This window comes from Pholcus phalangioides, unplaced genomic scaffold (genome assembly GCF_987345545.1).
Source record: "Pholcus phalangioides strain wild (caught in Gottingen) unplaced genomic scaffold, Ppha-v1.0 ptg000019l_1, whole genome shotgun sequence".
NCBI classification, from domain to species: domain Eukaryota; kingdom Metazoa; phylum Arthropoda; class Arachnida; order Araneae; family Pholcidae; genus Pholcus; species Pholcus phalangioides.
In genome coordinates this window covers 5,933,777-5,948,103 of record NW_028301612.1, presented here as the reverse complement: position 1 = coordinate 5,948,103, position 14,327 = coordinate 5,933,777, and the positions used below count along the sequence as shown (strand labels likewise).

At 35.3% G+C, this 14,327-nt stretch overlaps 1 protein-coding gene across 1 annotated transcript in view; it reads left to right on the top strand.

Annotated features, from left to right (window-relative positions):
• The first annotated feature begins 1,323 nt into the window (after positions 1 to 1,323).
• LOC149071142 (uncharacterized) overlaps positions 1,324 to 14,327 on the top strand; it is a 384,675-nt gene continuing 371,671 nt past the window's right edge. The window contains exons 1-2 of the mRNA XM_089248128.1: positions 1,324 to 1,771; positions 6,185 to 6,291. Coding sequence (XP_089104254.1) covers positions 1,690 to 1,771; positions 6,185 to 6,291 — 189 coding nt within the window. The 5' untranslated portion in view covers positions 1,324 to 1,689. The remainder of the gene's footprint in view (positions 1,772 to 6,184; positions 6,292 to 14,327) is intronic.

Below are 14,327 nucleotides of genomic sequence, written 5' to 3'. Positions count from 1 at the left end.
ACGTTGCTAATAAGTACAATCGCGGCCCAAAACTAGGAGGCGAGAAGAAGGTGGGTCACCTGGCGCTGGACCAGAGAACGGTGTTAATTCGACCCTGTGAACCCCCTTTTTTCTTATTATATATATTAATATATTACTGTTATACAGTGAAACCCATCTTAACGGATACCCTTAAGATGCGATCACCCCTTTTTTACGAAGAAATTACAAAATTTCTCCTTGTAATAAAAGTATGCATTTTGAATTCCTAATTAACGGTCACCCCTCAATTACGGACGAATTTTTTTTGTCCCACCAGGTGTCGTCAAAAGAGAGATTTCACCGTATTTTGTCATTCGTTCTCGAACTGCGCTATCATTCACATCAAAATGCAAATGTGTCGAATTCTTAAAATGAAAATTAAATTGAATAGTATATATTTTTCAATCGAAAGAGACGTCGTAGAGTCATGGATCACTTTTAAAACTGGTGGCCCGGATGTGACGGCCAGAAATACGGGTGAGTTTTCAGTGAAACGTCAGCACTATGGTCACTCACGGTCTGATCCTAGGTTACGCCAGGATTACACTATAAAAGTTTGATAAAATCCCTTTTATAAAACTGAAAAAATCCAGCCAATAGAGGCAGTCATAGGTTGTACCATTTGAGAAAATTCAACCAATAATCTTACTAGTTGAAGTTTTTTAATTTTATGAAAGAACTTTTAAAAAAGTTTTATAGTGTAATCTCGGCTTTAGACCACTATAAAAGTTTGGTAAAAATCCTTTTATAAAACTTGAAAAATGCAGCCAATAAGGTCATTGCTCGCATTTTCTAGAATGTAACCAATAACCTTATTGGTTATATTTTTCAAGTTTTACAGAAGTTTTGTAAAATTGATTGTGTGAAACTTGAAAAATACAACGAATTAGCTGATCGGTTTCATCCAAGCTAATGCAACCGATCAGTTTATTGGTTGTATTTTTAAAGTTTTATCAAAGCGCTTTTGCAAAACTTTTATAAAACTGGAAAAATGCTACCAATAACATCATCGTCAGATTTTCTAGAATGTAACCAATAATCTTAGTGGTGACAATTTTCAAATGTTATAAAAGGACTTTTATAAAACTGTTATAGTGTAATCCCGGCCTTTGGACAACTTTTTTGGACACAACGAACAATATAATGTCCCGTATTTAGTAGTCGATTTTTTCCGTAAAAATATGGTCAGGAACGAACGATGAAGTCATCTTGCTCCAGAGTATAGATAAGACTGGCAGCTCCATACTAGGTTCATACTCCTAGGTCTCTCAAACTAGAGCCTAAACAAACAATATGTTATGTTTAAATGATCTCTTCTTCTTCTTCCTAGACGTTTTATCCAACAGAGCTTTTTCCTGTTTGTTGTGACTGGAAAGAGATTGTTTTGCTGTAGAAAAGGGGGAAAAAGGCTGTAAATATTTATTCAGTGTTTATTCTTCAGTGTTGGAAATCCACAGATTTCGAATTGAAAAGTTCGTTGCCTTCTCGGTTATTTGTTCAGCGACGCCGACGAGATGTTGATCTCGATGTTTTTGTTGATGTTCATCCCAATGACTCATTTCATGTCACAGCGGGTTTTGTGAAAAACCCACAGCAAAAAAAGAAGCTTTGATTGAAATTTTTTTGTGTGGAAAATATACGTTTGAATTGAAATATTTTAAAATAACAATGGCTAAAATATTGAAGCAGTTAATGTTTGGACAGAAGAAAAATCCACCGGCTCCACCAAGACCTGATTACGTTGGAAATAGTAAGTAAATAATTGAATAATATGCAAATTAGATTGATGTAGAAAATTTTATAGTCAAATAAGGTTAATGAAGTTGTAAGAATTTTTTTTTTAAATATTAACATCAGAAAATGTGATTTGGAGGGGGGAAAAAGTAGAAAACCTTGTAAATGTATAAATAAAACATATAATGAATTGAGTATATTGTGTGTTGAAACAGCTGGTGATTTCAATGAAGGCTTCACTATATATTTTTATTGTCACTTTTTTATTTAGAATTTTAAGAAATGACACAATTATGTTGATGTTATCATAAATTAAAAGTAATCATGTTATTAAAAAATTCAGTATGTTGAAAACATGAATATGAAAGATAACCTCACATTGACAAAATTCTTTGACAAAATTGTCTGTCTGTATTTCTTAATCTTTTTCTTTAGAGTACGCAAACCTTTTCTTTCTGATCGCTCAACTTCCTGAGCAATCACCATATGGTCTCATTATCACAAAAATCATGCAATGCGAAAGCACTTGCAATTGGCTGTTCAGTAATTTGTACAGTGGTGTGAAAGATTCGTGAGGTGTTTTAAGTGAACACAGAGGAAAGAAACAGAACTCAAAGGAAGTTTGCGTACTGATGAACAAATTAGAAATGCTGTGGGGGAAGCCCATACATTGCAAGATAAACGCGCTAATGTATGCATGCCTTATCACTGATATTGCCCCTTCCCACCTGGTACATTCCACCACCCCTAGCATGGCAATATTGCTCCCTTTCAGATACACTGTAAGACCAGTCGAGGCCCAGGCTCTGTCCCTTGAGGGATATAAGCCTTTTACCCCGATGGGTTGGACTACAGATACACTGGTATAAGCCAATGATATGGTCAGGCCAATAATAACAGCACCAGGAGCTCTCAGGCAAAATGATATTCTGGGCTGTCTAATGAGCTGAAAGTACCTGTTTATAAACTTCTAGGCTTTCTCTTGAAAATCATAGCATCAAATTTCATTTTCATGAGGTCCCTCTTATACACTTGAGGTCCCCCATCCCGTACCTGTGTGGTCCATGAGTTAAGACAGTCCTGGGTATGGTTTTAATGATAGTTCAGAAAAATCAATTTTTCTAATGGTCTACTTGTTTAAAATCAAATGAAATTGAAATATGCCTTAAAATCCCGTAGTATTGTAAGCAATCTTTTGAGATACCTTAATTTCATAGATTATAAAGTTCAGTTTTTTAACTTCATTTAATTACTTATGAGATTTTCATTAAAAATCAAATTGATAATTATTTAATGTATATTATATTAATGTCAATAACAACTTGGTGAGAAATATTTTGGTACTCTTTTGACATTGAAATAATTACATTAATATATTTAATAATTTTGCATAACCTTTGCATTTAGCATAAACTTGCTGGAATGATGAACAGCACAGGGGCTCCACACCCCCCCCCCCCCCCCGCCATTGCATTCCTTAACACTTTTTCAACATGCTTTCATCAATAATGGTTTTTGTTTGGATATTTGAATACATTTTTAATTGAATTCTGTTTTTACCCTTGTGAATAATGATTTTTATGAAGATGTATTAGTTTTTTTTTCAGTTGAGTTCTGTTTTTACAACAAGTCTTAATAAAGGTAAATCAAAATATTAGAATGAGGTTCTATAGTATAATTTTACGTAGATAGCTCTCAAGCACTTGTTAGAAAGAAAACAATTGAGGACTCAATTTTGTTTACGTAGATGAATTATATCCCAAATTTTTCAATAACTGATGAAGAGTTATACCAAGGAAAAAAAATTATCTGGATACACTTTGATATATCAAATACAAATACAACACCACAACAGGCAAAATGCCCAACGAGGTGGCTGGGAAAAAGATGCCCATAAAAATATGGATGTCATATATTTCCAAAAAAACCAGGTTTTATCAACCAGAGTTGATAAAAATCACCATTAAAAAAAAAAAAAAATTAAAAAGATCAGACTTTTTTAAAATTTTTAGTTTAAAATATTAACTTTTGAAGAATAAAAGTTATCATCATCTAATTTTTATTTTCTTAATAATTAGTGGTTTAAATATTATGTGTTTAGAAATATGACTTGTGTGTGAACAATATTAAATTCTAAAATATATTTTCTGAGTTTGGAGTGTCAAAACTTTTTTGTTGGATCCTGTTTTTGTAAAAAAATTTCTTCGTTTTTGTGAAAAGTATCATTAATTTTGTGAAAAATAAGTAATTTTGTGAGAAGCAAAGTGGTCTAATTAATCTATCACAAAAAAAGAAATGAAATTCAAATTCCAAATTTATGGTTTCATTAATATTCATTTTGTGATGGGTGCATTTTTCAAGCAGAGAATTTTCTGAAGGGTTAATTTTTAGATCTGAAATTTTGTGAAGGGTCAAGAAATTCGGGTTCTTGATGGACCCATATTTTGGCTTGACAGACCCCTGTGAGTATGCATATGAGATTGATATTGTCCAAAAATTGAATTAATATTAAACTTCATAAGCAATAAAATAAGTGCAGTGTCATAAATGGAATAGATATTTCTGTTCATTCATATGCTCAGGTGGAGAACTATTACAAAATTTCTGCTAGAATCAGGGTTGATAAAAATCATGATTTTTTCAAAAAATCCAATAAATCCGATTTTTTTAACTAAATCAGATTTTTTTAAATTTAAATTCAATATTTACTCATTTTTCATGCCACGCTTTAAATGATAAAATGTTAGGGGCAATAAATAGTCTTCATAACAGTTATAGACCTAGTTATTATAATTTTTACTTATGCACAATATTAAGCTCTAAAGATCTTGCTTTAAAAAAACAAAAACAAAAACACTAAAAATCTCATTTAGCATACCACAATGGCATCTAGGCACAAACCATTCTACACTGAAAACAGTATTGAAATTTGTACTCGATAAGAAAAAAAAAATCAAAAACCATGTTGTCATATATGTAACTAACATTCATTAAATTAACCAATTTCAATATTTAATATAGCTTTATATTATAGTATAATATAAGTTATTATTTATACTTATTATACTATTATTATATTACTATTATTATACTATATGAGTAATAGCTTTATAAAATATTACTGCGATACCCATAAACTTTCTAAGAAGAAAAAAAACCACCTTTTGAGAATGAACAAAAGCATTCATTACAAGCTATGAAAATTTTCTCTATGTTGTAGCATGATTAAAAAAATACATAGAGGGGAAAAATTAGAGTTGATATAAAAAATTGTACAAGTTTTTGTTATTACTTTTGGAAAGACAGGTATGGGGTGTTTCCCAACTATGACCATTATTCTCATAGTGTATTTCCTTCTTTCTTAAATTGTGTATCCATTCTAGGGATAAAAATTTATCTAGGCTATACAGTCAACAATCTCTATAGTAACTTCACTCTCTCCAGGAAAAAGTAAGTTCTTAGAAGAGAACTCTAGCAATCTCTTTCTCTAAAATGTCCTAATCTTCTGAGAAAAACTGAATTAATTCTAGCAATCTGACTCTTCGCCCAAAAAACAAATAGGCCCTACTTTTATCGCATTTGTTTCAAATATTAATTAATGTGCAAATAATTAAAATATATGAACCTTACTACCTCCTGTTTACTCAAAGTTACACGTTTAAGAAAAAAACCCATATTACTGGAAATATCAAAAGCATCTGATTCAAATTCAGTCATTTAAAAAAAATCACGTGGTTTGAATCAAGATACACTGATATTAGCAGCCCAGTACAAAACGGCAACAACTCACAATTCTCTGTTTTGAGATATTTGCATTTTAAAGATTCACTTCGTATGGAACTCAATGGGAGTTGGCTCAGATTAAATTGCAGTTAGGAGCTGTTGCTGTTTTGCAATATGTTGAGGCGTTTTCCATTGTTCTCATGGCGTGTATAACTCAAAAATGTGAATTTTTAAGTTGTCTTTTTAAGCTGAGCTGTTGATGCTAAGATTTGTCATAAAAAATTTTGAGTATCAGGAATGATTGTCTTTTTCAAAGTTCCATTGAAAGTAATATTTTTTTCTTGATCTACTCGAACTAGCTTTTTGTTTTGGAAATAGACTACGACTACTTTATAAAACATAATTTACACAAATTTTCAAACAGTCAATTTAATGCACCTGTAATAGGCCTACCCCCCTATGATTCATAGGCATTATTGTGATCGGCCTACTTTTATTTTGAACAGGCTATCATTTTATTTCCTGTGAAAAAAACAACAAATTAGGCCAGACATTACAATTACAAATGAAAGATTTGTTTCAAAAAAATATGTGATGAATATTGAATTATTCAAAGAAATAAAGAATGGTTAAAATTTGGAAAAAAAATTACTGAATATTATCCCTCCCTTTTTTTCACTGACATTGTATTTTTGAAATTTCTCAGAGAAAGAAGACTCAAAGTTTGCAGATCATTTGTATGCAAATGTTTCAAGTTTCTCTCTTGGAGCTGGTTCCTCTGTGAGATTTGAAGAAAAACCAGAAGAAAACAAGGTTGGATTTTACTTTTAAGAAAAATTTCTCTCCCTTATGAATGTACATATATGAGATGAAAGATATTGATTTTTATTTTCATTATTATCACTTTTTAATTAAAGTTATATTGAAAAATCAAGGCAGATGACATGCTCATGTCGTGAACATGAGTGTTATTCCTAGGAAAAAATATTTGGTATAATTTACATATGTTCTTTCCTAATTAGAAAGGAGAAGTAATTGTATGCTTAATAAATAAATAAAAGATAAAAAGAACCAATATAAATCACACGTGGCTTTTTTTTATTGGCAGTAATACTATTATTATTGTTTTTGGCATTGATTTTCGGTATAATATGGCTTCACATAGTTAAGCTGCATTTTGTTATTCAATTTTTTAAAATTAATTCACATTCGATTGACATTTGAAGTCAATTCAAGGGTATAACTGTAAGCTTACTTAGCAAATGTATTGGTTTCTTTCAAAATTTTTGGAAAAATACATGAGCATAAAATTATTGGAAATATTGGAGGGAGGGGGTCCTCAAATCCAATATTTCCATAAATAACATGGTGATGGTGCAAATATTTGGGGGGGAGGGGAAAGAGACTCGAGCCCTTGGGTCGTATAGAAATTTATGTGTGTTCAGAATGATAAAATTTTTAAAATTTTATATTGAATCCATTGCCCCCAGAAAAAGGGCAACTGACGGGGCTCAAGTCAGGATGGAGGAGGGCGACAAGCAAGGGGTGGCTTTTAGGCTGCATAGGGTGTCAAATACCAGTTAAAAGGGCGAAAAAAGCTTTGTTGACCAGAAAAACGTGGTCGGGGGTGCCGAGAATAGGTCCTTCAGAGATTTTTTCTCGAGCCATTCCTGGTGATAGGAATCGATTTCAAATTTTTCACATTATATATGTAGTCTATATACAATCGACGTAAAGAACCTAAAAGAAACCTGCCGAGAAATTTTTGGGAGAGGGGTCTCACCTCAAGGATGTGGAAAAGATGATGGCTGAATCGAAAAGATCATTGGTATTCAACTACAATTTCATCAATGAACGTGATTTTAAATACACTCTGGGCTCAATTACCTCGAAACCCTCTGCGAGTTTCTTTGAATTGTGCGGAGGCTTCTTTGGTCCTCTTTGAATTCATAGGTATTCATAAAACTCGTCTCTAAAATTCGTAGTCCGATGCCTTTAACAGGTCGCTAGGCTGCGACACAATTATCTAAAAGAGGCAGATGTTCCTTCAGAAAAACGAAAAAATAAAATAAATAATAATAATAGCATTTTACTATATGCTTTCATTTAATCGAACCTTTGAGGAATGCATCACCTGCCTTTGTACGTGATCCGCAAGCGAAAAGGCCATGAATCAGACTCGAGCAGGGAATTTACCCTACATACTTTTTTTTTCATAACTGATCCTTTCCTGCTCCTATACGACCGACACCTTCCTATTTCAGCACAGCAGAGGGAAGCCTACGTAAGACCTACCCTGCTTGGTCCAACCTTTTTCATAGCCTCTTCAATTCGCTTGACGCATGCCTTCAAAAGCAGGAATGGTGCATCGAGAGGGAGGGGGCCCTCCCACCCCGTCCATTTTTTTTAGCTTTAAAATAGGACTACATCCTACAACAGCACCTCCACTTTTTTCTTATTTTATATATTTTCTACACTCCTCCAGCTTTTGGATGCATTTTGCTGAAAGTGATTAGGGCCTCCTCTCTCTCGCCCCCGAAACATCAACGTTATGCATAGTTAGAGAGTTGCTGCGCCGACTTCCTGTGCACCCCATATTTCCTCCTCTTCCTCAGCAGCATTAATGAATAGATGATTCACATATTATTGATTCGCGTTTACATGTTATCGTTGTCGATATATAACGGAGGAGGTGCCACTAAGTGATTGTGTGTCATCTGCAATATGGCTGGAATGAATAGATTCATTGACTTCGGGCTTCCCGATCAGTAGCAATGGGGCTAGGATTTAGTTGATCTATATCCGGCTGTTACTGTTTTGTATTGATCTTTGTTTGGGAATATGGTTTGAGTAGAGAAGGGGCATTCAACCTCTGGAATGGTGTGGGCCGCATCTAAAGAATGAGTAAGTGATTACACAGTAAAACCTGTCCTATGGACCATCTTCCTTATGCAAATGTATTCTGTTCCGCAATTTCCTCATATACATGTATACTAAATCGCCTCTATTTCAGGGCCTAACAAATCTCAGGCGTCAAGTCACCAGAAAAACCGCACCGGTGCCTGAAATTTTCTATGTGTGATTGCTGAATTGGAAGTGTAAAGATGGCACAAAGTTTTTGATTTTTTAACAATGTGTCTTCCAACATGGGAAAGGGTAATAGTCCTGGAAAAGTTGGAAAACCATTTTTGAGGGTAGTTTTTCCTAGGAAAAAACCCATTCTGTGCTCCCACGAAATCTGTTCGGTGCATGAGCACTTATTCGATCTGTTTAGCCCTGCTCTATTTACATCCAATTCTTTTTTTTTTTTAGCAGCGAAGAATGGCCCAACAAGGGCTTTTACTAGAAAAATACAGTGCTAAATGTAGGTCCCGCTATTCATTCTGTCATAGAGCAAAGCTTTTCCTGGCGAATGTTCATTAAAAACACTACATAAGGCAACTGAAACACTCACAGCTCGCTTCCATTCACATTATTTTAGGTTATTTTCCTTGGAAGACAACTAAAGCGAAAAGAGAAATCCAGTTACTTAATATGACAGATTCTATATAAATCCTTCAATTGCGAGGGACTATTATTCCTGTCTTGAAACACTTGCGGTCATAATGCAGTCAGACATCATTATTACGTTATTGTCCGGCGGCGCCGAAAGGGCTCACGCTATCTCTGTAGAAACTGTCATAATAATAACAGTGGTTCAATCAGAACAAGCGGAAATACATCCATTAATTGCAATTTATACACGAAACCATTACTTTCTTCCGGTCTTAGAAGAAACGGCAGTGTAATGGGGGTGATAAGAATGAGGCTCTGTTATTCTTCCAGATACCCGGTACCTTGGAGAGTATCTTGAAAGTATGCACATACGGATGGAAATCTTTCAGACATCATTAGGCGTCACAAAATAATGAGAAATAGTTTCGCTATCAGGGTCAGTGGTGCCTTGGAGATTCGACGTGCAGTCACGATGGCGATTCCAACGCTCCACCGACAGTGCGTTTCAAAAAGTCTTCAGCAAGCAACTGATTTTCCGGTTGTTATCTTTTTCTTTGACTCACATTAGATCAGAACTCGTGTTCCTATTCGTTCCTATGTCATCGACCATTTCGCTTTATTTTATTACCTTCCACCGTGAAACTATTTTTTTCTTGGTAAAAAGCATAATCATTTGAGGGTGGAAAAGACGCCACTGTCTGCTCATGTGTGTGTGTGTGTTTTCATAATCTTATACTTTTGGATTATATTCTCTCTTAAACATGCATGAATCGTACAGTTGCGTAAGAAAGTGAAAACAAAAAATAACCCTTTACCAATGGCGGATCTGATGACAGCAGTTGCTTGCTTTATGGAGGCGAATCGAAATGGTCACGCGATTCCTTGGAGCTCCAGCCGACCAAGTCAATAATGTTACGCGTCATATCTATATTCATATAGTTCTTCAGTTTTTATCGTTACGTGCCAATGTACACACGCATCCAGTGCAAGGACATTCAGATGACTTTCAAGGTGATATCAGTTATGCGTCAAGGAGATTACTTATCTTCTGACTGAAATAAGAAGGGGCAATAATCGGGCTTTATGGACCCCTAAAACAACATATTCGACGCCTATCAGTGGGGTTGTGAGCGAAGACAAAGTATAACGTGTTCATCTGGAGAGATTTCCATTGATAATTTATTTTATGAATGGAGACAGCATATAATTTTTCTTATCCGAAATAGTAAGATGAGCCCATTTCGGGTAAGAAAAATTTTGGATGTGTGTAAAAAGCTGTGAATAGTAAGGCTACAAGGTAAAAAGTTAACAAAGTCGTAAAACTATTGGAGAAACAGTCGTCCCTGCTTAATCGGATATCCATGATTCCAACACACAATATCCGATTATGCGGGGAACAACTCAATCGACATTTTGGAACGTTTGTAAGTTTGTATATTGGAAACTGATGAAGGATGAATATTAATATAACCTCTCGAGTAAATCAGACATCAAAAATGAAATGAAAATTATATTTCTGTACAATGATCACAATACCTGAGATTTTTACTTTTCATTTGGAAAGTTAGCGCCGTCTATTGGCTCAACAGAGAATAATAAAAAAATTAAATACACGTATTGAAGACGTGCATGAATACTTGGAGGCCAGTGCCTAGTCTCAAATGTATTTATCTCAACACCTAGTTACATATTTTTCATTAATTTCAAATGTTTCATTCAATTAAAACGTTATGTATTATGCATTAACAGTTGGCGTGTGAGGCTTAATATTCGATCAAGCGGGTAAAAATCGTTGAAATTATCATGTTAATATATAAGGGAAGTTTAAAATTGTCTCTGCGAGAAATTTCGATGAGGCAGGATTTTATTCGTTTAAGTCGGGTATCCTTTAAGCCAGTGGTTCTCGACCTGGGTCCACATGGTCCCCTTGCGGTAATAGGATATTCTAGGGGGGCCACGGGGGAAAATCAGAAGAAAGGTGATCCACGACAGGTGGTAAAGGGAGTCATAGAGAGCTGTGAAGAGAAAAGCTTCAAAAGTGAAACATGGTTGAAAAAAATTACTACTTTCAGAATTCATCAAATCCGTCTATACAACCAGGAACATCTTAACCCTTCGGTCTATGTGGGGCATGACCCGGATCTTCATCTCTATAATGGAGGGAGGGGGACTGCACTATATGTAGGATCTGGTACTATGATTTTCATATGTAAGCAACAGTTAATGTGTTGACAGGGTCGATTTATCGTGCATGTTCGTTGGATCGTCCCGTATTTTACACAGACCGTTTTTTGCAATATAATTTGACTCTTGGGAGAGATGATAATCCACCATTTGAATCCGTGCTTAGCCAGGATTCCAGAGATTGATCTGATTTATTAAAATTTCATTCAGGGAGCCCTGGATAGGAAGGGTAAGGCGACTGGATAGAGGCCCTTATTCTAGTGGCTATAGGACAGGGGAGCCACGAGAGAAAAATGTGATCCATAGGGGGCCATGAGCTGAAAAAGGTTAAGAAACACTGCTTTGGGCGGTGTCGACTGTACCTTTAAGACTCGAACATTTTCAGGGGTTCGAACGCAATATGGCTACAGCAGTGTGTGACAAATCTCAGGCATCAGGTCGTCATGGTGACTAGAAATCTGCATTGGTGTCCAAAATTTTGTATATGCTGTTGCTAAATTATGAGTTTAAGGGTGACACAAAATTTTTCTGATATCATTACAGCAAGTCTTCCTACTTAGGAAAGAGTCATTGAGAAATCATTTTCGGAAATGTCGGGAAAAAAACACTGTTTAGGGCTGCGTGTTTTTCTGGGGCAAAAATTATACTTGGCTCTTAAGAAATTCTGCTGGCCCCTGAATATTTTTTGGATTTGTCAAGCATTTGTCTACAGGTATTATTGAGATGGTGGCAAATATGGAAGGATCTCATGGGCTGGGTAAAAGTTTACTCCTATGAAAGTGAGTCGCTTTGAAGGTAATGAAGAGTTAAACAGATAAAATTTTGTTTCAGGCTTTTATATTAGGTTACAATAAAATATTAGGTTACAATAATAGGTTAATACAATTACACTTAATAATTAGTGATTGATGGACCCGGTTGATTCTCATAGAGAATGAGGAAAAATGAACCTCGAGACTTGCGAGTATTGAGGATGTCCCGTATTTTATGTGATTCTGATTTCCCTATTTTTGTAGATAAAATATGGTAATTCTAATCAGTGAAATAATGACTTCATGTATAATATTTGATTATGGGTGCTTCTCATATTTTGCATACTTGAAAGGTCGGCACTATTGACCCTCCCCCCTTGTGAACACTCTCTTACACCTTGCACGTATTTTTCAATAAAGTACATGGGAAAAAAAATATTTTGGTTGTTCCGGGCATACATTATTTCGTCCCGTCCAATAGGATATGCGACTAACTCCGATGATCAGACGCCGCGAGAGCCGTTCTGTTCAGTATTTAATTTTTGTATGAGTGTTATTAGTCCCAATCGTAATCATTACGCTTTTATTGTTTCTAATCCATGTGATTTAAAGTAAATTGAGTTAAAGATTAACATTAATACGATGAATAAATTAGTATTAAGACTTGTCCTCCAATTTTAGAGTTTGCCAAAACAAGAGAAAAGAAGAAGAAAAAAATTGCAGTGTCCTCCCGATACTCTCGGGACGAAACACATTACATGAAAAACAATTTACAAACTGTCCTGTAACTTGCATGTGTTTAACAACAAATATACAAAATTTATGCATAGTGGGCATGTGTGAGGTTTTAGTGTGCCATGGGGAAATGGCTTCCATCATGAACAAGGCTAACAGCTAGACCGAGGCGAAGGGATGAGTTTCGTTATTAATTTACTTTTTTTTTTCTTTTGCATTTTTACTCTATCAATTTACTATGGACGGGCAGTGAAAAATACTTGCCGAATGTCCGGACTTCATGATGCCAAGGGGACCCAGAAAGCATTTATGGAGGTGCGAACGCATGTTGATCTTCCACATGATTCAGTTAACAAAGTAGCTTTGTAATATAATAAAATATGTACATGTGATATCGCTGGAAGAAGTCGCGTAATTTTCAGAATGTGTTGGTTCGCGATGGCTACTCTCGTTAATTAATACATAAAATTGTTCGTATGCGGCTACGAATGTTTACATCAGTATTGGGAAATAATATAAATCGTAAAATGCAAAGTTGAACAACCTCGTATTTGTTGGTGGTTGCAAGAACCATCCGAATGAACCTTTTTTTCTTGAAATTGGCCATCGGCCAATCAAAAGGATTTTTTCTTCCCTTTTAACAATTTCTTTGATAGTTGATCTTGGGCTTTTCTTAATTAAGTGCCATTTCGTTTCATTGTTAGTGAATCTGATGATTATCTTTTATATCTGTACGTTGTTTATCGCTCAGCTCCCCCCCCCCCCGCCCGCCCGCTGTAATTGACATCGTTTGGCGAAGGAAGAGAATTTAGCTTTGATAGCGTTTCTTGGTCCAATGAATGCATTTCTTGTCACTTTCTTTCAAGTGGAATTCACGAATTAACATTTATCCGTTTTACACCTTATTAACGCGTACTTATAAAAACTACTGTATTAACGACATTCAAATGTTTTATTAGTTACTACAGTCGAATCCCGTTTTTACGAATACCATTATAGCGCGAATCTCGTTTTAACGAACACTTTTCTAACCTCCAGAAAAGTTTACATGGGAACAATGCATAAACCTGGAATTCTTTTATAACGAGATTTCGTTTTCGTTATAACGAAGTGATTTCTCTGGTCTCTTAAAGTTCGTTATAACGGGATTCGACTGTATTAAATATAACTATTTTTTCTTATATTTTCCAAACACTTCGAGGAATTAATCTAGAAGAAATATACATGCATAAACTAATTTTTTTTTTGTAGATTTATTATCGTTGTTCAATTACGATTTCGAAATAGAAAAGCTCTCTGAGGGGGGGGGGGGTTACCTCCCTATTTTTCGAAAAAGGGCGCGGTAGCCCAGGTCCGTCGCCTAAAGTACCGAAGAATGTTTAGAGGTGTCGCGAGTGCGATACCCGCTTTGTCCTTGTCGGAAAACTTTCCTGACGCTGGGGTACAGCAGAAACGGCGATGTGACTACATGAATGAATGAACGTCAGGGACTCTGCCACCGGACTTATCCCGTTGCCGAGATCTCTTCCAGCCCAGCTTCGTGGCAGAGTCTGGGACAAAGTGAGTGCACCTAACAATCTGAATGTGTAGCTAGTGTTGTGTTTGATATTTCAGTGCTGCCATCTACACTTCAAATTGTGAGTGTAATGATTGAATATTTGTAACGTTGTAGGCCTGTTGCTC